The 23,635-nt window shown below is 45.8% G+C and overlaps 1 protein-coding gene across 1 annotated transcript; it reads right to left on the reverse strand.

Moving 5' to 3' along the window:
• Positions 1 to 563: 563 nt before the first annotated feature.
• On the reverse strand, positions 564 to 17,807 carry LOC144251629 (PR domain zinc finger protein 8-like). Its single transcript, XM_077794449.1, has 7 exons — positions 17,589 to 17,807; positions 17,299 to 17,472; positions 14,860 to 14,972; positions 12,947 to 13,120; positions 5,594 to 5,791; positions 4,754 to 4,929; positions 564 to 2,221 (listed from the first exon to the last, which is right to left on the reverse strand). Exons 1-7 carry the CDS (start codon positions 17,805 to 17,807, stop codon positions 564 to 566), a joined length of 2,712 nt encoding a protein of 903 aa, XP_077650575.1.
• Positions 17,808 to 23,635: the final 5,828 nt, after the last annotated feature.

Here is a 23,635-nt window from a genome sequence, read left to right on the forward strand (position 1 = left end):
CTTCATTGAAGCCCATAATCATTTCATGATACATGCACTTTCCCCTGGAAACTTAAATTGAATGGTGACCCCCTTTTTATCCATTTTGTTTACTTTTGTAAGAACACAAGCTGTCATCAAGAAATGCAGAAAGCATTTCATCCTCCTCCATTACTTTGTATCTAAAATAAATTTTGCCCTTACATATAATTATTACATCTAAACCGTAAGTGCTTAATAATTTAAGTAGAAACGTATGACAAATGCATCAATATGTTGCAATATATGACATTTTTAAAAATGTATTTTTGTTTTTGGGAAAGTGAAAATGCGTGCATTCAAAAGAAAAACCCCTCCATCAAAAATCCACCATCGTGTGTGTGTGTGTGTGTGTGTGTGTGTGTGTGGTGTGTCTCGGGTAAACACTGAATAAGAAGGCTCCTGGGGTTGGGGCACATTTGTGTGTGCCCTTGTATGTTGGTGCAGTGTTTGGGGGCACAAGGAAGTGGTGGATGTCCTCCCGTGTACTCCCGCAGGTGGCTAGACTGCTCGCCAGCGCCGGGAAAGCTGAGGTCCTTTCCGTGTCAATTGTGCGAGGTCATGTGCCTAGACAGGTGGTGGCGCTCCCTGAAGGACTCATTGCAAATGGGGCACTTGAGTTTCTCCTCCCGCCGCGGCTTCACCAAGGGCTCCATCGCATACTCCTTTTGGTGGTGCGACCTCATGTGGTACATTAGGTCGGAGGTCATGCGGAAAGAGGCGTTGCACTTGGCGCACCAGTTCTGCGCGGGCAGACACAGCGAGGTGAAGGAGGGCGGCAGCAGCGTGAGCGCCGATGGCAGCTGCAATTGCAGGGGCCCAGCGGCTGCTGCAGCCGCAGCTGCAGCCGCCGCCGAGCTCTTGGGCCAGAAGGCAGTGGCATAGAGGAAGGGGCTCTGCTTGGGCAGGCTGCCACCGCCAGTCTGCAGGGCCCTGCAACCTCCGTTCAGGTCCGCGGCCCCCTGGAGCTTCACTGCCAGAGGGTCAGCAGCGGCCGGGTAGAGTCTGGTGGGACCCACGCCGTCGCCAGGATGGCAAGGCTCGAGCGCGCCCAACTTCTGGCCCAGCACTAGCGGGGACAGCTGTGAGAAGGAGCGCGCCGGCTGCGAGAAGGAGCGCGCCGGCTGCGAGAAGGCGCTTTTGCGTTCGTCGGATGCTGAGCCCTGGCCACTGCCCGCACTACCTGAACCTGCTGACCCCGCGCCGCCCCCTGCGCCGGTGCCTCCGGAACCGCCCAGCTGTGGCACCGAAGTGAAGGCGCTGCCCCGCGCGGGACTACCGCCCTCCAGCCTGCTGGGCAACGGGCCCCCGGGCCGCGGGTCCAGCAGCTTCTCTGCGCCTGCAGGAGACGCAGCCGCTGGCGTGGAAGAGTGGCAGCCACCACCTGCGTCGTGATCCTCGGCAGTGGTGCTCCCACCATCCACAGTCGCCTCCTCCTGCAGGCCCGCCCCTCGGCCAGCCTTCTTCACCTCCACGAAGGCGCTGCGCTTCGCCTCTCCGGTCTCGGGGCTGGGTGGCGCGAAGAGGCGGCCGTTTTCTTCCAGGCTGAAGTAGCTGCCAGAAGCGCGGTACTGCTGCGGCGTGCAAACCAAATCCTCCTTGGAGGCTGGCAGGGGCCGCTGGGCGAAGCGCGCCCGGCTCCCCACCAGCCCGGCCCCACCGCCTCCGCCGCCCTCCACAGCCTCCTCTGGGAATTTCCTCTTCCCTTTGCAGACGCCCGTGGCGATGCCATCGGGACTCAGCTCCGCCTCCTGGTGGCCGGCACTGCCGCTGCTGCTGCTGCTGCTGCTGCTGCTGCTGCTGCTGAGACTTTGGGCCAGGGAGCAGCTGGTGCCTCCCTGGGAATTTTCCAGTTCCCGGGCCAGGTTGTGAAAGTCTGTGGATGGCTTTGCGCTGCTGCCACCGGCGGCGGCGGGTGGGTTGCTGCTGTCCGGAGAGGGAGCCGGGTAATGATGGATGGGGCCAGCCTTGCAGAATTTGGGACCCGGACCCAATGGCGTCTCCTGTTGCTGCTGCTGGTGGTGGTCTTTACCGCCTCCTCCGCCCCCGTGGTATTTGGTGCCCACACCGCCGCTTTGTTCGTCGTGGGGACTCAGATCAGAGCTGTGAAGTCTCTTGGGGCAGCGGAAACGCAGATGCGCTACGTAGGGGAACTCAAACTGGAATCGTTGGCTGCATTCCAGGCATGTGTAAGGGGACGACCCTGCTTAGTGAGCAAACACCACACACACAGCATCTCTCGCAGGCCACTTTGCCATCATCCCCTTCACAAATCCACTTTTATCTTTCAGGGTCTGAGTGCCCGAGAAAAAGAATACACCATCTGAACCTTATCTAACTTTGCCTCCTGATTTGGGGGAGTACAGTAATCAAACAGAATGATAGGAGATTCAGAAAAGAAAAGAAAGAGCTAGGAAAGACTAGATCATTTATTTGTGCAGTACTTTGGCAATAGATGGAGTTTGGGGTGAAGATAAGGAAAGAAAAACATTTTTTAAAACCAACCTATATCAAATTTCTTAAGTGAAAGAAACTTAACCCTTGAAGAAAAGATCTTATCTTTCTATATATTGAACTGAGTGTCTAAGAGCTGTTTTTTTCCTTTTCTTCCAAAGAGGGAAGCAGCATTAGCAAGCAGGCGGAGACAGCAGAGCATGGCGAATGGATTTCAAGTGGAGTGTCAGGGCCACTAATTCCGTGTCAGCTAACCTTTCTCTGCAGCCTACAAAAAGGGACGTATGTCTGCTCATTACCATAATCCAACACTGTCCCTCCGAGGCTTTAATTAAAGGCAGCAAGCAGAGGTAATTATTTTTTCTCGACATGCTTATTTATGGATGAGGGTGAATCCCAGTTACCTTGTTATACAAGAGGGTGTATTGAGTTTCCTGTGGTCCATGAAGTGAGGAGGTACAGGGCAAGTCTGAGGTGTCCCCTGTCTGAAATACCGTTTGTAATGACTGGTGAATTCTTTTTTCCCCAGATATGACCCTGTTTGGCCAAGAGGGGGCAGCCCTGCTTGAATAGTCCTCAGTGGGCTCTCCAGCTGTTTAATCCGCAGCAGTTTAGAAAGTAAAGCCCCAATGGAAGGTTCTCTATTAAGCTGTCATAAAGGGACATTTCCCTTCCTCTGTCACTAGACACCCCCTACAAGGCTTATCACTTAAAAGAAAAAAAACTCCAGATATTTAAAAATTTTAGACTAATTCTGAAGTAGCTGCATTGTTTGCTCTTTATGACTAGTCAAAATATTTCTCCAAGTTGGTTTTCTCCTAATCTAAAGGTAGTTTTTCCCCCACCCTTGGCAACGATCTCTTTATATTTTGTATAATTTAAGTAGCGGGAAAGAGTAGACCTCATTTTTTTCCTGCAAAGCTATACTTTAGGTAATAATATTAGCAAAGTCTATTTTTATCTTAATGTCTATTAACCAATTAGTCTTTCAAATGTGATGACAAAGTAGTGTCTTTTTCATCGTCTTCCTTTTCAGCTAGCGGAGCCTAAAACTTTGGTCAGCCTTTTTCCCGTATTCCCCAAATGGCAAGTGCTGGTCTGTATCTACCAGACAGCAGAAATAAAGAAAATACCCATAAAGCACAAATTTTATTGTGCTACACAATTTATCCCCGTGCATTTTTAAGCCCACACGAGGTAGCCTTCCTCATGTCCAATTGCAAATTAAAATGCATTTTTTTAAAAAAGGACTTATCATCTTTTCAAGCGAATCCTATTTTCCCTTTCTCAATTTCTTCTAGTTTAGCGTTTTATGTTCTAATTTTTCTCTTATTTTAAAAGTCTCTTTCACACAAGCGTTTCATTGTGCCTGGAGGTCGCCCGCCACTTCGGGCAACAGAAGGGACGCAGTCAATAAAATGCAGTTCTACCTAACAATACGGTGAAAAGGTCCTCGCTATGCCGCGCTAATAGCCGTCAGCTTAGCCACCGCAGCCTCCACGAGCCTCAAGCCGGTCACAATAACCCGTGGGCAAGAGCCTGGGCTCGCTAACCCGCGCGCAGTCGCCTTTGCGACCCAACCTTTCACAGCTCTGCGTCCTGCTCTAGGCCCAGGGTTCTCATCCACCAGGGGGATCCTCCCCAGAGCCGGCAGGACTAGCTGAAAGCTGGTCGCTGCTGCCGGTCGCTCGCCCTCCCCTCTAGGCAGGCATTGTCTGGCTGCCGCGCTCTATCCAGTCCCTTGCTTCTCGGGCACAGTGCTCCCCAACAGCTCCTCCCTTTGTATAATCTTATTGGCAGTAGAGATCCCCTTAATAATCATTTTCCCCTGCTCTTCTAGAAAACCAGGAGAAGAGGACAAAAATTTCCACTCTTCCCACCAAACCTGCCTTCTCCCATCCCCCTCCCACATCAATGCAAATAGACTTACCAGGAATAAGGTCAGAATCTAATCGCCCAAATAAGGCCACCTGGACCGGGAAGATGCAACCCAGTGTTTCTTTTTGCCTATTGTATCAGTGTATTTCCATGTCAAGAGGTGTTGGTGTTGCAGTCGTGTAGGCTCTTCCTAAAGAGAGGAGAGATGGAGAGATGGGGAGAGAAAGATGAGGGGAGGGTAAGAGGAGAGAGAGAGAGAGAGAGAGAGAGAGAGAGAGAGAGAGAGAAACGGAGAGAACGGAGAGAGTTGTACAGATGGACCCGATGCAGTGACTGACTGGCAGGCAGACACACACTTTTTGTTTGCTGCACATAATCTGCCCAATAACGCGTGACAGCCCACGTCCCCTCCCTTTAACTCTTTGCTGGGCTGGGCGCTCCCTCCAGCGCCGCCTGCCTGGAAGCCTTCTCCGGAGTCTGCCCCGTGCCTCAAGAATCCAGAGCACCTTCCGGAGTGGCAACGCTTCTTCAAGAGCGGCGGGTCCAACTCTACCTAAAAGCTTGGGCCCTCTGGTATTGCTAGGAGGGGGAAATCAGTTTCAGGATCGGAAAGAAAGGTATCCAAAAGACTGTAGACCGGCTTTTTCCGTTTTGCTGGGAGTTTGGGGGACCTAGGTCAGAGAGCTGGACATGTAGCATGTGCGTGGACCCCGCCCATGTATCTCCAGAGTTTGAGTTCTGTGGACCAGGGAGGGTGGTGGGATTATTCAGGAGGGATTCTGGGCCACTGAGCTGCCGCTGATTTGCGAAACTATTGCCTGTGGGGGGGGTGATAAAATGGGGGTGGGGGGGGGTGGGAGCTGTCTTTACAAGTGCTCACACTACTAATCCCTCCCCTGCAAAATTGGAAAGGGCCGTACTTGGGTGAATACTTGGCTTAAGCTTCCCGTGGCCCAGGAGATGGGTAAGGGGATAAAGTGGGGATGTCGCAAGACCTCCAAAGGGTACTTATACTGGTCTTCGGGTCCCAGTACACTGGTACCTGGGCAGGGACGGGAGGACATTCACGGGAAGAGCCCAAGTTACCAGACAAGATGTTTCTGCATTTACACCCTCTGTGTTATGGGTTCTGAGTAGTCCCGAGGGGTCCCGTAATGGGAGTAGCCAGTACTGTAAGACGTCGATGTGGGAATTATTTAGAGTAAAAATTATTACCGAGATGGACTCCAAAGAGCTTTTTCACGTCCAGTCGATGATGGAGGAGTGGATGGAGTTGCCTAGGCCTTCTCCGGAGCCTCGTTTGTGCTCTAAGCTACTTAGAGGCTCTGACTTACCCTTTAGTGCAGCAGCTGATGCTAATGACTTGAGGTCTTTAACAGCCTGAAAGTTGACAATTTCGCAGGGGCCTTCGGGCTCCTTTTCACTGTTCAGCTCTCTACTCCTAAGGGAAGAAAGACCTTTGGGTGGTATAGCTGATCCCTCAATTCCCACCCACACTATCACTACATTGAAGTGGGCAATCTGTCAGCTTTAGGATAAATCGGATTGTGTAGCCGGCTAAAGGGCAAGAGGCAGAACCACGATTTGAAGAGGAGACAATCTCAGTCAGGCTCCCACCCCTGGGGTTGAAATAAGGTGAGTATAATAGGGGTTGGCAAAAAGCCTCTTACTGTGTTAGTTGGATCCATTCACAGCTCTGAGACCTCTCCCTATAACCCAGGGGTCAACAAGGCACTGAATGTCTTTCCTTGCAGGCGCCTGCCCTCCATTGAGGCAGGAGATGGAAGGATCTTGCAAAGCAGAAGTGAAGTGTAGGGTAATTTCCCAATGAGTTCATTTCCATAGGGTCTCTTCTCCCAGTTTATCTTACCTGGTCAGCACCCCACACAAGTTTGCAGTCCTTCAGATCAGACAAAGCCTCTACCTAGATTAAGGTGGGACCCAATAAGGAAAGGGCTACAAAAATCTCCATATATGGGAGAAAGGGCAGAATTTTCCTTTCACTTGCAGGTTAGCTACTGATTGTTCAAAGAAAACTTCTAGAACTTCAGGGGTTTTTTTTCATCTTAAGGTGTCATTTCTCTTATGCAAATATATGCAGTTTTAAGTAGTTTGGCTGAGTGACCCCTAATAACAGAGGCTCAGTACAATGAAGGCTAGCATGTCTGCATATGAAAATCTGCAGCTGTATTTAGTTATCTTGATGGCTGCTCCATCATGTCTCATATTCAACTGTCCTCTCCCCATCCAAATAATTTCTTTAAAGGACCGGTGAGAGAGTTACAAATGTTGAAAAGATTGCTTCAAACATCTAGGGAAAAACACTCAAGACTGAAGAATAGTGGCAAGATTCTTAAGTGAAATGAGAGAAGAGAAGAAAAAGAAAGAACAGGAGAAAAAGGACAGCAAGTTAAGACTCAAAAGTAGCCAAAACAGAAGTACAGTCCTGCAGAAATCACAGCAAGATACAGCGTGTGCTGGGGTGGTGTGAGGGTGGTGTTCAGGAATTTAATTCCATTAATCAGAGGAATAGAACACTTCTTTGTGCCTGTTTTAGCTATTCTTTTGAAAACACACAGTTTGTCTTTTTCAGAAAAAAAGTCATCTGTCCATGCAAGCCACTTTTGTAATCCTATCACACACAGTAAATGTAAAAGCATCCACTCCAGAAGATGGGCATTTAGAAAAGAAGCTCTAAATGGAAGACATTTTTCTTGCACCTTGATTTTTTTCTTAAATATAGAGAATTTCTCCTTTCTACTTTAAACTATGTCTCTTTTACATATGAGACCTTGTCTCCAGTTTGTATAATACAAAGAGTGTTTCTGGTACTTAAAATGGGGGTGGGTAAACTTGACCTTTAAATCTCAAGCTAGAAAAGGACTACAATTGTATACATCAGAGAAAGGAGAGGTTTATTGAGAATCTGGCCTTCAGATGTTTCATCTCAGTTTCTTTTTCTTTTTCTCTTTCTTTCTTTTCTTTTTCTTTCTTTCTTTTGTTTTGGGGGGGGGGCTAAATTAGATTCCTTCTCCTGCTTTTTAAAAAAATCCTCACATTATATGGATCCAACCAACTCTTTGTTTTATGGACCAAATGACTAACTTAACAACAGAAATAAAAATCAAATATGGGTAAGAAATTCATGCTTGGAGAGTTTTCCAGTATTTTAAGTAGTACACATTTTACATGGTAATATAAATGGTGTAAATGACAATCATTAATAGTAGATTTAAAAAATCACAAATTATTTTTATTTCTCTAGAACTTCACAGGTTAGAACAGGTTAGAATGGTGCATAAACTACTTTGAAATCACTTACTGGAATACAGTGATACTAAATGAAGGGTTGAGGAATCTATTCAGTCTCAGACAGTACCATAAAAATATACCTCAGTCAATAGTTTTATGTAATTGACACGGAATGATGGGTTTATGCATACATTTGGAGCTCTTTTCCCTGGGATTTTATTTCCAATTAAGTGGTTAGAAGAATGACAATGAAGAGTATGCTCACCTTATTCTGCTTTAGCAAGACTTCTTGTAATCATGGTAAAAATACACATGTAGACAACTGCAGTGTTGTTGGGAAGAGAATTCTGGAGAGAAGTTGATGAATGATTCTGAAGTGGTGCCTTTTATGATTTAAATGAGAGGGTGGAGAATGACTGAGAAAGGAAATCTGATTCTTAGTGAATATCAGAAGAAGAATGCTCTTTCTCTTCCAGGGTTCAGAAAGTATCTTAACTTCTGTAATAGGAAACAAGTAAAAATAACCCTGCAAATAATCTTACTTTGAAGATTATTATCCTATAAGAATGAAAACACATTGTTTTCCTATTCCAGGTCCCAGTTCATCCCTTCTAATTATTTTTCCAAAGCAATACGCCAGCAAAGGTTTGCTTGTCAAAAGTGTGGCAATTCATAGTGAAAAGAAAATTGCACTTGAAGACAAGAGGATGCCAATGAAGCAGATGAAGCAGACGGTGGCAGCTCTTCCCTAAGTTTATTAATTTCCCACAGAGAGGTCTGTGCATGGGGCTATTGGGAGTTGTGGGAGACAGAGAATGGAACTTCATGGAGAAGTATTGCATTACCTAACCCTGACATCCAGAATAAGGAACTTTCTAAGGGATAAACTTGACTGATTACTTGTACATGAAGGAGAAACAGAAATAATGGTTTGGTGGGTAGGGAAAAACCACCAGTCTTGTGCCAAAAGTGTTGTTCAGAGGATTGTTAACTCATTTCTTTTGCTTTTTGTCAGGAGAATGATAATTGGGAGTTTAAGAAGGGAAAGTGGGGAGCTGGGGATATAGCTTGCCTTGCATGCACAAGGCCTTGGGTTCAATCCCCAGCACCACACACTCAAAAAAAAAAAAAAGAGAGAGGGAGGGAGTATCTTAATCTGATTATTTCTTTATTATATCTTGATGAGTAAAGAAGAGCTGCTGCTGAACTACAGAAGGGTTTATAGGGAATGAGCGGGGCACCCTATATTTTTATAAGTATACATGACAAGCTCTGTTTAGGTCTGGTCATTACACCAAGTATCAGGGTTGGTTCACTGGGTGATAAATGAGTGGATGTTACCCAGGCTGGTCCTGAGAAAGCCAGAGACTCAGGAGTGGATAATTCTGTAGCCTTGAAGAAGGTCTTCAATTCTGACTGTAGAAATCATGATTCTGGTTTCACTTTTGTCTGCTTCTCAATAAACACTACTGTTTTAATGCTGATGATGATACCACTAGTATTATCATCATGATTAAAAATCTCCCTTTCTCAAGTTTACAATCTTTCTCTGTGAGGAATGATAATTCCATTTACACTTCTTTTGTAGTTCATCATTGAAAGTTTTGTATTGCCCTCTCCTGTTAACCTCTACTGGATCTGACTTGTAGTCGACTGGCTCAATGGCTTCAGTGTATGACTTTCAGAAGAGCTAACAAACTAAAGTGATCTACTACAGATCTGAAATCAATGCCTCATGCTCATCTATGTGTGATTTCTGAAGCAAATCAAATATCCTGATCTGCTAGAGTATCCTAGCTTTTATGCCCCTCCCTAAGATAAATGTCTAGAGATATAGCAAGGAACAGCTGGTTTTCTGTCAGTCTCACACATTCAAAAACTCTTCTCAGACTCAGACACCACAGACATTGAGCAGATCTCAGAACAGGGTTATGGGGAGGAAATAGAGCCAAGTCATAGTCTCATAGTCGGTCAGTCAGTCAGTCAATCAGTCACATCAAGCCTCCTCACTCTCTGGTCCAGGTTTTCCATACAAAGGGATCCTGGGGGTGTCTAGAAGTATCAAATGAGATTTTTGAGAAGACTGACCATAGGCCTTGAGAATGACACCAAAATGAGAGGCTATACATTAAATTTCCTCACTCAACCAGGAAGAAAGAACATTATCCCCAAATTCAGCACTTGAGTTTCATCCCTTTTCTTCTCCAATTTAGGTTTGGTATAATTCCTGAGTTAATAAGAGAGGCACTGATTTACAGGCAGTGTGTACTTCCTGGGCAGACTCTTCCCTATCATTATATTCCAACTGGCCTTCTGAGTTGTGCACTTTGACTGTGAGAAATCAGGTTGCTGGCAATGAGGGGGCAGAAAGCTTTGCTTTCCTGGGGAAGGGGTCTAGGCAAAGGGAACACATGCTCAGGCCTTTTTGGCTTGGATGTACCCATGGCATACTTCCCTGAGACCTGAGGAGACAGAAAGTGATATGACCTAGTAACCACAACTATGATAATTTACATTGCTTTGGAAACATCCAGACACCCAAATTGCTTCCCTGTTTATAATGCCAATTAATCTATTTGAATGAAGACCATCTTTCATAATTTCAGTTCAAATGAATTGTGGGTGTTTCATAACTTAGCATCAGTAGAGAATCTCTCCCTAAACATTATATAGAAAGCCTACTGCTTTCATCAGATTTTTCAAAAGCACTTAAAACTACCAGTGTGAGTCTTTTTTCATTGCTAATACTTGGAGAAGTAGTCTTCTAAAGAATTCAAAGATCAACTTGTCACAAACAATTGTAACATCATAAAGTCTATAAACAATACTGGACGTACATTACCAAGGGGAGGAACTAGTTGACAGGAAGGATCAAAACTTATATTTGTTCTCTTGAACTTGAGTGAAAAGCTACTTACCACACTGTTGAATATAATATATAATAACATAACTAAGATATAATTCATAATCTCTAATATTTTAAGAAAAAACTGTGATTTAAAATGAATACTATCCAGAATTTCCAAATAAATCCTTCATAAATTCCTAAGAATAAACACACTAAATATAGTGACCAGGATATTGATATTTTCTAGGCCTAGAACTCAATTTAAATACAAATAGCATTGTACTTGAGAAGATATAGTCTTGTGTGTTCACATGAGCATGTCCGTGACATCTAGAGGTAAATATTGTCAAAGGTAGTCTTAAAGAAAAAGAAATATCAGGACTGTAATTTTCCTTGGCTGCATGTTCAAAAAGTAGCTAGTGCTCCTGTTTTCATGTGAGATGGTTTTGAGAAACTAGTTTGTGTGAAGTAACATGGTAGAGCAAAGGGTCCTGGAAAGGCAAGTGGATAGAGTATAAAGAATATATTGAGTATAATTTTACTGTCTAACACCTTATGTGTGTATGAACAGATGCCCCTCAAGCATAATCTAGAGTTTATCTAGTCCCTAGGAAATTAATCTTTCCAGATAAGAGGCTGGGGTTCCCCTGAACTTGTGAAAATATCCCAGAGAAAAAGCGACTGCTCTCAGAGTGCAGCAGGTCCCATTTCTTGTCTGGGGGACTGAATTAACTGCTCTGTCTCCAAGACCCCTAACAGCTGAGTGGAGCCTAAAGTTTGGGTAGCAAGGCAAGAACTGCTAGACTGGGCAATTTCTGATGCCTGAATTCCATGGTGCCTATGTCTCAGTAAAATGCCCTGCGACAGAACTAAGAATACATGGCCAAATGCAGGGCTTCAAAGTAGGCAAACAGGTCTCTCTAAGAGAGACAAGGCATCTGGCAGTACCTTGAAGGGCACACATCACTTCCAGTACATTGGTGTTCATTTGCCAAAGAATGCAGAGCACCGATTTGGAATGTGACCCAGGTTGGACTAGCCCCCATCAGCTGCGGAAATCACCTTACAGAAACAGCATGGGCAAACCGTGAACTCAAGGCAGGTGAAGGCCACGTGGTGCACGCAGTGCATTCCAGATGCAAAGCAAGAAGGAAGTTCAGTCCCCAAGGGCCAGCCGTGTTTCCCATGTTCTCTAAGGTATCTCTTCCTTAGGGTGTCAACACTTGCCTCCCCTTGGCGATCACTTTCTGCGCAGAAAGACGTTCCTAGGGCAGGGTCTGAGAGAACACCAATGCCTTTCACCCCAATTCTACCCTTTACCTGCCCCTGCCCATGACTTTCCATGGTTGGTCACCCACGTCCCTCTCGCAGAGCATTAGTCCTCGGTCCCGACTCTTATTAGCTAGGCTGCCGGTGACCTAGCTCAGCTTTGATTTCCCTCCAGTTGAACTAAGGTTGGCAAGCGCTGCCTCCAGCATCGCAGAGAGGACTCAGTAAGGCAACCAGGGCGAGAGCGTTTTGGAAAGCCAGTTGCTAAGCAGATGGTAAGGGATTACTTCCAAGAGCCAGGGTTACTTTCATTTCAATCTTGTGCATCCCAGGGAGGCCTCAATACCTTTGTTAATGAACATTCTCCTTAGTTAGAAGTCTAGGGTACTGACCAAAGGACCAGCAACTCAGGCTCCGGCAGGCCACCCCAGGACTCCACCAAGGGAACCGGACTGCCTGGGTTCGACTGGAGACCCCCTAACGGGAAGTTAACTGATGTAGGCTGTACATGTGGACTGAAGGCAATAAAGGAAACCACTTCATAAAGTTATTGTGAGGGCTGAGTTGCAACTTAGCAAGCACAGAGACCTTCACTGCCTTCCCTTTTTTTTTTTTCACTAGAAAATTGGAGAAGCTTATTGAAGCTTTTTAAAGCTTCACCGAATGAAGGCTGAGGAGTTCTCCTTGTTGCTAGGAGATAGGATGGAGGTACTGGTGGATAAGTAGGCAGGTGGAATATGTTCAGGATCTCTACTACCTTTAAAGACTTCAAAGTTCCAATGAGCAGTTAGCCATTATCTTGCACGTCGCTCCACCCCACACTGGCTTAAAGAAAGAGCAACCAATTTGCTCTGAAGGTCTGGCCTGGCAGATAGAGGTAGGGCTTCTCTCCCCAAACACACCCCCAATGCCCATTCTAGAGTCCTTTCTTTAGGCCTCCTTGAGGCGCCCGATTTGCAGCTTTGGAAACTCAGGATGGCAAGGCCTGATGCAGGGCGACTTTGTGGAATGAAAAACTTGTGAACGCGACCTTGGTTAACTCAAGCTCAGTGGCCAAAAATCAGGGACTTCAAAAGATGCGGTTCAGAACAGAAGCTCACAAAGGAGCGGGCCTGTGGTCCGGGTGGGCGGCTCCGGCCCTCCCCTACACAGGGGGACCTGCGGGGGACCGCAGTGGGGCCTAGCTCGCCAGCCACGTGGTTCTCACTCGATCCCAAGTAGGGCTACTTTTTCGCGAGGCCACTCTCAGGCTCCGCTCCCGCGCCAGCTCGCCGGCCACACTGGCAACACTGCAGCAGAATCCACGGACCTAGACTAGTAGAGTCCCGGGAGCCTGGCAGAGCTGCGTCTTCCAATCCCACGCTTTTTTCTGCGCAGGCGCAGCCCGGAACAGACCAGTTGCTTTAGCCCCCACGCCCCATTCTCAGACTCCGTGAAATCTCCAGCCCTGCCCCGCGACCCAGTCACAAACTGTCTGATGTGGGTTCCCAGTACCTCCTTCTTCTAAAAGATCCAAGAAGTAGTAATATTAGAAAGCGAAATTTGGGGTTCTGAACAGTTAACATTTGAACTCCGGGTCTGAAGTCTACAAGCTGTGAGTCTTTTGAGTTAATCATTTACCCCTCTGAACTTGTTTTCTTCCTTTGTAAAGTCCTTAGTAAAAGCATCTAACTCATAGAGTGAATATTGCAGGAGTAATCCTTGATTCAGGTGCCAGCTGGGTGACTTACTCTAGTTAGCATCTCTGGACTGCTTTTCCTGTGAAGCAGAGGGCTTTGTGATGATAGTAGCACTTAAGTCAAATGGTCATTAGAAGACTGAAGTGCTATAAGGCTGGCACAGCATTTGGCCTAGCACATAGGAAGAGCCCAAAGTTAGTCATTTAAAGCCCCTGAATGCCTGCCTTTTATTTTTAAGGCTTATCTCCCCTGTTACACCTTTTCTCTTCTTTAGAGAGAAACAAGATACAAAGGTGCATGTTGGAATTTGTGGTGGTAGTGTTTGAAGAGTTGGGAGGAAGCTCTTTGTGGCAGAAAACTAGGTGACCTTTTGGGAAGCTGTCAGCCTGGCGTTTCCTCTTCAGTTTCTAGGGGCAAGGTAAAAGAATTGGAAAGGCAGGGGAGAGGGGCTTGGAATAGGAAGGTGCTCAGCAAATGTTTCTTGATTGAAAATGGCGTTTCAAAAATCAAGGAGACAAGGAGTCTGGAGTGGGAAGGGAAAGCCAGAGTTGGAATTGGCTGCCATCTCTTGGTGCCAAGCTGCCAGTAGGCATGTGGGTCTCTCTGCTAGGAACTCTTCTGTATGACATTATGGCCTCTGGGAGAGGAAGACCTCAAGGGGACAGGTTCTGAGGGCAGGAGAAGGGGTGTATGGAGAAGAGACACATCTCAGCAGTAGACAGAGCACACCTTCACACAAGAGAAGTGAAACTCAGGTGAGAGGAAAAGATATGGACATATCTTGGGGGAGATTAGGCCTCCAACAGAGGGTTGGATTTTGTATAGCCTCCATAAGTTGAAAATTCAATTTGGAGTTCAGCATGTTAGGCTCACAAGCATCCCTCAATCATCTCAGAGGTCCGAGCTTTCAGAGTGGGAAGCATGCCTGCTTCACCATATGCCCCATCATTTCCCCTCTCCTTCAGCATCAGTATCCTCCTCTAACTTTTTGAATAGGAGCATTTAACATCCTTTTTCCCCTTTACTGATAATAGGATAATGGATGACGATGTTTTACCCAGCAACTAACAAGAGGTCCAGGAAAATATGGCCTCAAAGAGCATTTAAGACCATACCCTTCTGCTCTTTTCCTGAGGGCAGAGAATGCTGATGCAACAACCACCGAGGGTGTTCTAAAAACTTCTGGCTTTTAGTCTGCTCTACCTTCAGACGCTGAATAAAATGTGCTGTTACAGAAAGAAGAATAAAATAAAATGAAAACCAATTCCTCAGCCTTTGACCCCCAGGGCAAAGGAGACACTGGTGAGAAGGAGCCACAACTTGGAAAAAGATTTATTTTTCCTGGCCATAAATCTCATCCCCTTGTTCCTCTGCCCAACGAAGCATGATATAGTCCTTTTCCATAAAGTATTCAGCATTAGAGCCACAAAGCTCCCCCAATCAGTAGCCATCTGCTTCTACCATAACTGCTGCTCCTGAAGCAGGGAAAGCAGCCGCACAGAAAGGGCACCACTGTTAGGCTGCTGGACAAATGAGGAGCCTGAATAGCTTTGGTTTTCCTTGTGTATCTGTATCTATAGAGACAGGAAAAGAAAGGCCGAATTATATTGATAAAACAATTGTAAAACAAAACACGGAAGAGGCATCTAAAGGGCAATATCGCATGCATCAGGGGTCCCCAGATAAAAGGGGCTCTAACAGATTTATAGAAACCTTTAATTGGTTTTCAATTGAAAGCTAAAGAGGCTGGAGGGAAGCTGTGAAGAGTGGCAAAGTGCTCTCCTTCAGCGGTCTGGAGGCATGATCGATTTCATGGAGGGAGAAAAGAGTAACCCCTGAACCACCCCGCCATTGGGCTTTCCTCTTTGGCCACTGATGTGATCTTAGAATCTCTCAAACACATTCTCCCTCTTTTCCTCCTTTCCTTCCTCCCTCTTTCAAACCAGTAGGCGAGTAGAGGAGGGAGAAAATTAAATAAATAAATAAATAAATAAATAAATAAATAAATAAATAAATCTAACTTACTAGAACTGGGGGTGGAAAAGGATCCAAATCCTTGTAAAGGCCCACACTTTAAACCTAATCATCCACTTAGTATAGCGAGGCCTTTTTGAAAATAAACAAGAGTACCCTCAACCCCGCCCCAATTCTTTTTATTTCTAGACTCAAACCGGAAAAGCTAAGCATCCCAACAATCCTTCCACTTGGTGAGTAGAGAGGTCTTTACTTGCGCCTTCGGGATTTACTTCAGTGCGGGTATCTCCACTGAGTTCGCAAGGTGCGCCTCATCCTTCACCCCTCCCTGTGCTGCGGCCGGCGGGGGACCCCACCTTCACCCTCACCCCAGCCTGATAGGGCAGTGCCCACCCACGCGGCAGCTCTGGGCGTCGGTCCCTCTGTTCCTAAAGCTAATTTATTGGCCCGACCCTCCATTATCATTTTCAACTTCTTAATTAATCAAAGATAAAAGGCAATGGCACAAATTACGATTATGAGGGAACTGGAAGACGGTTTTGAATAAAATGGGAGAAGCGAAATATGATTAATTGAATGACATGATAGTGAAATCTCAAGTGCGAGGAACAGGTCGGGGAGGGGGGATAGCAAACTGATTCATCCGTGTTGCGGGTGAGCCTCTCCTCTGGCCCTAACATCATCCCAAAGGGACAGCCCCCAAATGAGGTCTTTTGGGTCCCAAGCCTTAGAATGGGAGAAAATGCCTTTCCAACTCTGCTCTCAACCCCACTCAGCATCTAACGCCCAGCTAACCCTCTCCCCACCTCTGCAGTAGCGCCGGCAACCCCATCGAATTTGACTCCAGACTAAGGAGCCCGAGCCATGTAAGGAGTGCCCTACTCTATTATTAAGTGAATGTACCAGGAGTTTCCTCACTGTTTCCTCCTGTCCTGTCACTTTCCTCTAACAGAGGCTAACTCTGTGAAATTGTAGGAAAACAAGTCTAGTAGGTCAGTGATGGCATTGACTCCTGTAAGGGATTAATAGAGCCCTTGTCTGATGCTGTTTTCCAGAATTACGTTTGGGATTAAAAGGCAGACACCGCACAGGCACACATTTTGCATCCTCTGGTCCTTGTGATTAATGTTTCCGAGGGGATTTATTCTGGGAGCTTATGGAACGTACTCGCGGGGTCTAAAGCCCCATAGCGGCATAGCAGGAGCCTGTCTGAGGGCACAGTGGGCACGCGACAGCACGCTGGCAGATTAGAGGCAACGTCAGATCATCTTCCCAACCCCGAGAGTAGCTGCTTCGGAGGCAAACTAAGGACAATAGGGGAGGCTGACCTTAGGTCTTTTGGGATGTGTATAAAGGGATACCCTCGTGTGTCCTGACTTTGATGGGAGGTAAGGGCTGGGTACCAAGCTATTGAACTTCATGCATCCGTCCAATAAGGGGACCATAGATCTGTATTTTGGGGGAAGCGCCGCACCCCAACATATCACTCACTCACATAGCAAACTGTTGCTGTCTCCTGTCCCCGGAACAGAATGACGTCAACTTCCGATAGTTGCCTTCCTCAGGGCTGCTTGGGAGGCACCTAGGGAGAGAAGCCTAAAACACATGACCTCCACGCCACCTTTTAGGGGCACATAAAACCTCACAGAATCGGTGTAGGAACCCAAGGGGGAAACACAATATACAAGGAGGAAATCATAGAGAAGGAAGAAAACCAGGAAAGAATGAGGGTAGGGAGAGAGAGAGAGAGAGAGAGAGAGAGAGGGAGAGGGAGAGGGAGAGGGAGAGGGAGAGGGAGAGGGAGAGGGAGAGGGAGAGGGAGAGAGAGACTCTGAAAAAGAGCGAGCGCTAGGGTGGTAGTGCGAGCAGTGAGATGAGAGGAGAAAAATGGGCAAGTAGGTGGTTGCGGCTGGCGGTAGGCATTACTGCTCTCAGGCAGAAGGGGGCACCTTTCCGATTGAAGCAGCCTTTGGCTGGGCGGGACGCCCAGGCAGAGGTCGCCTCCTGCCCGGGTTTTGGGGTGCTGGGCGCCCCCTTCTGGCGTCCGCGAAGCCGCTCCCTGCTGTAGCGTGGGTGCTCTGGTCCAGCAATTGACCCTGGCTCAGTGGTTGGGAAGGGGAAAAAAGGACAAGGGAGACAGTGGGGGTAGGTAGGGGTAGTCCCCAGTGTCAGGCTTCCCCATCTATTCCCTGAGCAGCTCTCTGCGGCTTCCTTACCTGCGGCCGCAGGGCTCCTTTACCCAGAGCGAAGCTCCCGCGGGCCCCTAGGCATCCCCGCGCCACCCGCGACCACACTCCCGCCCCAATGCGAGCTTGCGGAGGAGCCCATCTGCCTTGCAAAGCGGTCCGGCTCTCCGCCGCAGCAGCTGGGAGGGAGGGAGCGACCGCTGGCTGCTGCCTCTGGGGGCCCGCGAGCCTAGCGCAAGAAGCCGCCATCTGGAGCCTCAGCAGCGGGCGGGGGTGGGAGTGCCTGGGAAGGGGCCTGGCGACAGGGCCCCCTCGTGTGAGGGGCAGGGGTGTGCGCGTGGGAGCGGCGCCTATCAGCTAGATTGATGGCGTGTGTGTCGTGGGAGGGCGTGTGTGAGGGGTATGGCCCCTGCGGAGGAGGAGCAGAGGCCTGCCGCTCGCAAAGGCCCCGGATTCCGGGGCAGCCCCAACTCCCAGGTTGAGAGAAAGTGCAGGAGACCAGCTTGGCATCCTCCCCCAGGTCCCCAGCTAATCTCTTTCTGGGATTGGTGATCTCGCTGGGAGAGGAGAACCGAAACACTCCTACAGGCGCACGCATGCCTGGTCGGTCAGAAGCGGTTTTCTCATTTCCCTTTCCTCCCACCTTGTCCATCCCACTCCAGGAAACATTCCTTTCCAAACGGCAAGGATTTTTGGACACCTCCAACCTAAGAAAACTACTTCAGCCAGGACGTGGGACAGGCACTGCAGAATATCACCCTTGGGAGTAAATACTGTCCAGTTTCCAGTGGACTGTGGAAAAAGAAAGAACAAGGGATGCTGCCAAAGGGAGTGGGGTGTGGGCAGCAGGTTAGCTTGGAAGAAGAGAGTAATGGGTGGGGTGGGGGGAGATGGGAAGTGTGGTATCTATCTACCCTTCCTTCAATTTCAGGTCCTTTCAGTGTTTTTATTTCTTTAACCTTTTAAACAAATTCTCTTTCTTGAGTCTGGGTGGGGGTAGGGAGCAAACTCATGGAAGAGTGTGGAAGAGGCTAGGGGAGATGTTTTGGGAACTCAGGGACTCCAGTTCTATACTATCTCTGAGGGAGATATCCTCCTAGGTGTAAGGAGAGCTGGTTGGGCATATGGACAGTGGCGAGTGATCTGAGTACAATGAATGAATGAAGGAGGGAAGGAAGGAAGGAATGAATGAATCACAGAAGAGGCAGACTCACTCTTACCCGAAGGCATTAAGAGACACCCTCACCCCCAGCTGTTTCATGTCCAGCAGAATGGCATTATGTAAAAGATCTGGCATGTCACCCAGTGGCACATCTGGTAGGTGTAGATGGCATTCATTAGCACGGGGCTTCTACTCTGCAGCATGCCAAAGCTCTGACAGAGATGCCCGCTGCCAATCATTCATTCGCTGCCAATCCCAGAGCGTCGTCGGGCGGGATGGCTCCCTTCCACTCTGCCACCCGGACTGGAGGAAACAATGTGTTGAGATATGAAAAAGATGGAAGCGGAGAGCTGAGGATGCGAAACACCCAACAGATGTATCCCGTGAGGAGATAACGGAGTGAAGAGTCATTTAGCAAGAAAGCATATGCAGGATCTCAGGAGGGAGGCTTGGGCAGGGGTCTGCCTTCCTAGGAAGGCAGGGGAACCCTTTAGATATCTGGAAGTTGAGGTTGTTTCTCTGAAAGCCAACTCCAAACCCCCTAGATGCAAGACTTTCTTCTCTCTCTCCTTGGTTTGTCTCTTATACACATGTCTATCAAGAAACCTACAGGACTCTGAAAAGATCAACACCTCTACCGTTGTCATAGCTTTCGTATGACCAAGATAAAAAGTGCCTACCTGTTTTGAACACTTTGCAGCATTCTCTTGGACATATAATTTATGTTTGGAGAGGAGGATGCTGGGTTATCTTTACTGTACTTGAAAAGAAAAACACCTTTTTTCAGTTCCTAGCCATTCAAAGGTGATGAAGATGAAAAAACAAACAAACACATTGTTTAAAAGGCAAAGGAAAATTAAATTCAGAATCTAGGCTAGAGGTTATCTTAGACTGATTGGTGATTAAACTGGCATTGGTGTATTGCTTTCCTTTTGCCATACACGTTATATATATTCTTTTTATCCATTCAATATTTAATAAAACAACAGCAACAAAACTCACTTTTTAGAATTTGTGGGACTCAATATATAAGTTGAATATAAGCTAACAGCTTTTTATTTTACATATTTAGCAACTTTGAATGCATTGGCTCATGGTCATAATATAACCGTATAGGCATGTGTGTATTATATATAAAATTATGCATTTTAAATATATGCTATAAAATATTTGGGGCATATGCTACAAATTTATTCATAATTTACCTGAAATTCAAATTTAACGAGCATCCTATATATTTGTTTGCTACCTAGTAACCTTTACATTTATCTAACAACTTTGAATATGTCACAGTAAAACTGCAATGATTCCAGGCATCACATAATAGTTTTAAGCATAAAGAAAGGGATGGAACAAAGAGCTGTGATTGTTGATTTTTATCAGCAAAAGGGATACTTTCACTTTTCATTAGCAGGACCTGAGTCATCTGGCCATTGCTGCCTTCAAAGTAGCATTGAAAGTGTAAAAGGATAGGGAGGACTGGGAAGGGTTGTTGGGTTACAACCAATGGTATTTATAAAAAAAAATCTGAAGGGAAAGGAAAATTAATGTTTGCACAAAACAAGAGTTGATTATCAAGCTTCATTACAAGTAAAAGTCTCAAAGTTATTTTTTTTAAATTAAGTCTTGTGTTTTTCCTTATAGTCATTAAAAGGATACTGTACTTAAATTTATTTTTAAAGAATATTTAGTTTTCAGTTTTAGGTGGACACAATATTTTACATTTATGTGGTTCTGAGGAAGGAACCCAGTACCTCATGCATGCTAGGTGAGCACTCTACCACAGAGTCACAATCCCAGCCCCTTGAATTTAGATATCATGAATTTCATCAAATTGTATTTCAAAATAAGGACTTGGGCTTAATCAATACATTCATTAAAAAGCTAAAAAATTGACTTATATTTAAATAAAATTAATCTTTGCAATAAAATATAAATAAAAGTTGTTAGAAAAAACTTAAATGAAATAAAGAAAACAGCTCTTGTTAGAAATACTTGAGTTCAATTCCAATTCTGTGTCACTAGGTATGTGACTTTGGGTATTTTACTTGTTTAAAACATTTTCTTCATCTGTAAAATGGGTTAATAATGTTAATGCCTTGAAGAGTTAACATGGGTTTTCAAGATTATGACACACATTGAAGATTTTAAAATATGCTAACTCCCAGAAATCCAGCAGGAAACAGAATTCAGCCCTCCTGCAGCATACTGATACTACTTACAAAGCATAGCAGGGTTATGAGAACAAATGAGATGGTGAGTGCTATTGTGTGTCCCATCTGAAACTCCTGTAGAAATTTAATTCCTAATCTAATGGTATTGAGAGGTGATAGGACCTTTTCAAAGTTGTTAGATAAGTGGGGGTGGGGTGGGGGGGTGGGGCACCACATTCATGAATGCTACTTTAGGGGAATGGGCTCAAACTCACCAGAGTGTATTGTTATACAGCAAGCCAAGCCTCTCTTGCTTCCTCTCCTGTTCAGGCCTGCTTGCCTTTCTGTTTTTCCACCATGTTACAATGCAGTTTCAGGCCCTAGCCAGGTGTCAGCACCCTGCTCTTGGATTTTCTCAGCCTTAAGAACCAGGAGCTAAAACAAACCTCTTTCCCTTAAAAATTTACCAGTATCAAGTACTTTGTTATATAGAAAATGGACTAGTGAGGCACACAGAAACTAGCCTAGCAAGAAGCTCTTAATATAGTAAATAGTATTTCTAGAGTTTGGTAAGGACCAGGACCTTGAAGGAGGACCCCAGTGAGAATATATAGAGACACAGCTACTGTCAGAGAGGGAGTGGTATAGCAAGGAAGGATCAGGGAATACCTTTATTTTCTCACATGCTCCAATTTCATGTTAATGTTGGAAACAACTGTCCAAACCCAACTAGAAACTGAATAGCAAGGTGATGGGGCATGCAGTGAATCTGCATCGGTCAGCTTCTGGGGAAGACAGAGCCTGGCACAGGAGGATGGAGAATGGATCTTTAACAGACAAATGAAGACTAACCAGCACAATACTATTATTATCCACAAATAAAATTCTCTGAAAATGCCTCCTACAAATGTCTCTTTTGTATAAAATTCCAATTGGAAGTTCAAATTTAATGGGCTTTGTAAACTTAAGCATCCAAAGTTTTAAAGAGCCTTTAGGCTGAACTGTTTCCTATTAGCTCTCATGAAAGATTTCCAGAAGTCTTACAAGGTTTCCTAAGCCAAGACCTGGAAGAATTTTGGGGCATGCCCTTATTGACTTCCTTCCTTTGGACATACCTAGGTCTCTCATCATTTTGTGGCTTCCTGTGTCACAACCAGTCTTGCAGTGCATGCTTAGTCACTTGCTGACTGTTATTTTCAAGGAAGCTAGACAGGCTTCAGCAAAAGATGACTACCTCATAACAAATCAAGCCCACAGCAACAGGAAGTCCTGCCAATGGCTTCCCTTAAGTTCAGAGCCTGTGTGGACTTCATATTGTAAAAACTTTTCCTCTTTTCAACTTCGCCATTCCTATCTTTTCCTCTTGAATCTAAAACTAATCCAAAGGCAAAATGTTGGAAAAGGGCGGTGGTGGAGAAGCATGTTCTCTTTCCTGAAACCTTAGATAAAAATTATAGCCAGTTGGGGCTGGGGTTATGGCTCCGCTCCATGGTAGAGCACTCACCTGGCACATGTGGGGCACTGGGTTTGATCCTCAGCACCACATAAAAATAAAGGTATAAAAAAATTATAGCCAATGTCTTGAATGTTCACTCTAGATGTTAGTGCAAAAGCCTCATTTCTGAATCATCTAGGAACTTGGAGTTGAAAATGGGAAAGAACTTGTATAAGGTTGGCAGTCATTGTTTTAATGGAAACAAACAAAGGAAGTACAGAAAAATTAATCACAAGAAGTGAAAAGCAAAGATTTGTTCTCCTGGAAATTCCACATGTAATTAATGAATATAAGTGTCTTTTGGAAAGACAGCGTGGGTAGCACTAGTGAAAATCACATCCAAAGGAGCAACCATTGAAATCACCTGGAAATAAATGGTCCTAAGGGCAGATGGCAAATGAAGAAATATCTGTTCAAGGAAATCTATGAACATTTGATAAGAAAGGGGAGTCTGTGGTATTTGCACCAAGACCACTCCCTTCCTTGCTATTCCTAGGTCAGCAAGGCCAATACTGTACCCCAGATTGCTGCTGCCAAGATCTCAGCTATTTTTATCCCTTGGACTTAGCTAGACGGCTTTCAGTGCAGAAGGAGCAAGGCTTCAGCTTTTCTCATCCTACCTCCAGATGCCTGGATAGACAAGAATGAGAGAATCTGTCTTGGGTGTGCAATAGTGAGAATACTGGGTCCCTGATATCCCTTCCCTTGGCCCTTGAAATGAAGATTCCATGAGAGGAGAAGAAAGCTAAGAGGACTGCAAGCTTCTGCCCTCCACACCCTTCTCCCACCTTGCCCACGAAGCACTCATCTCCTAGTTAGGTGTCACTTGGAAAAACGTTTGTTATTGTCTCTACCCCCAGCTCTAGAGCTCTGGCTTAATCTGTATATGGGGTAAAATTGGGAGTTCATAACCCACTTGAATCAAACTGTGAAATATGATGTATTAAGAACTTTGTAATGTTCTGAAAGACCAACAATAAAAAAAAAGAAAAAGTTATATGGGGGAAAAATCAGGCCTTGAAGCACATAACTCCGAATCTCCTCCAAAACAGCTGACGTTATTTGAAGTCAAATGTACATAAGTTTAAACTCAGGTGCACTCTCCAGAATCATAGAGACTATGATGAGAGGCAATTGAGAGAAGATTGGGGAATTGAAGGAAGATACAGCGTAGGTGGTAGGTTTGCTAGTTTGTAGGTGTGACTCTGGGAATAAACAGGTGGGAAGAGCCCTCCCAGGGTTAACACAAACATCAACACTGACCTCA

The sequence above is a fragment of the Urocitellus parryii genome, unplaced genomic scaffold (genome assembly GCF_045843805.1).
Source record: "Urocitellus parryii isolate mUroPar1 unplaced genomic scaffold, mUroPar1.hap1 Scaffold_135, whole genome shotgun sequence".
NCBI classification, from domain to species: domain Eukaryota; kingdom Metazoa; phylum Chordata; class Mammalia; order Rodentia; family Sciuridae; genus Urocitellus; species Urocitellus parryii.

Excerpts from the sequence above, each read along its gene's own strand:
- LOC144251629 (XM_077794449.1), bottom strand. The coding sequence starts at position 17,807 with ATGGCGGCTTCTTGCGCTAGGCTCGCGGGCCCCCAGAGGCAGCAGCCA. Across the intron at positions 17,473-17,588 it reads AAGGAGCCCTGCGGCCGCAG|CCAGGGTCAATTGCTGGACC; the intron begins GTAAGGAAGCCG and ends CCAACCACTGAG. Across the intron at positions 4,930-5,593 it reads TCCTCCATCATCGACTGGAC|CAATACCAGAGGGCCCAAGC; the intron begins GTGAAAAAGCTC and ends TCCCCCTCCTAG.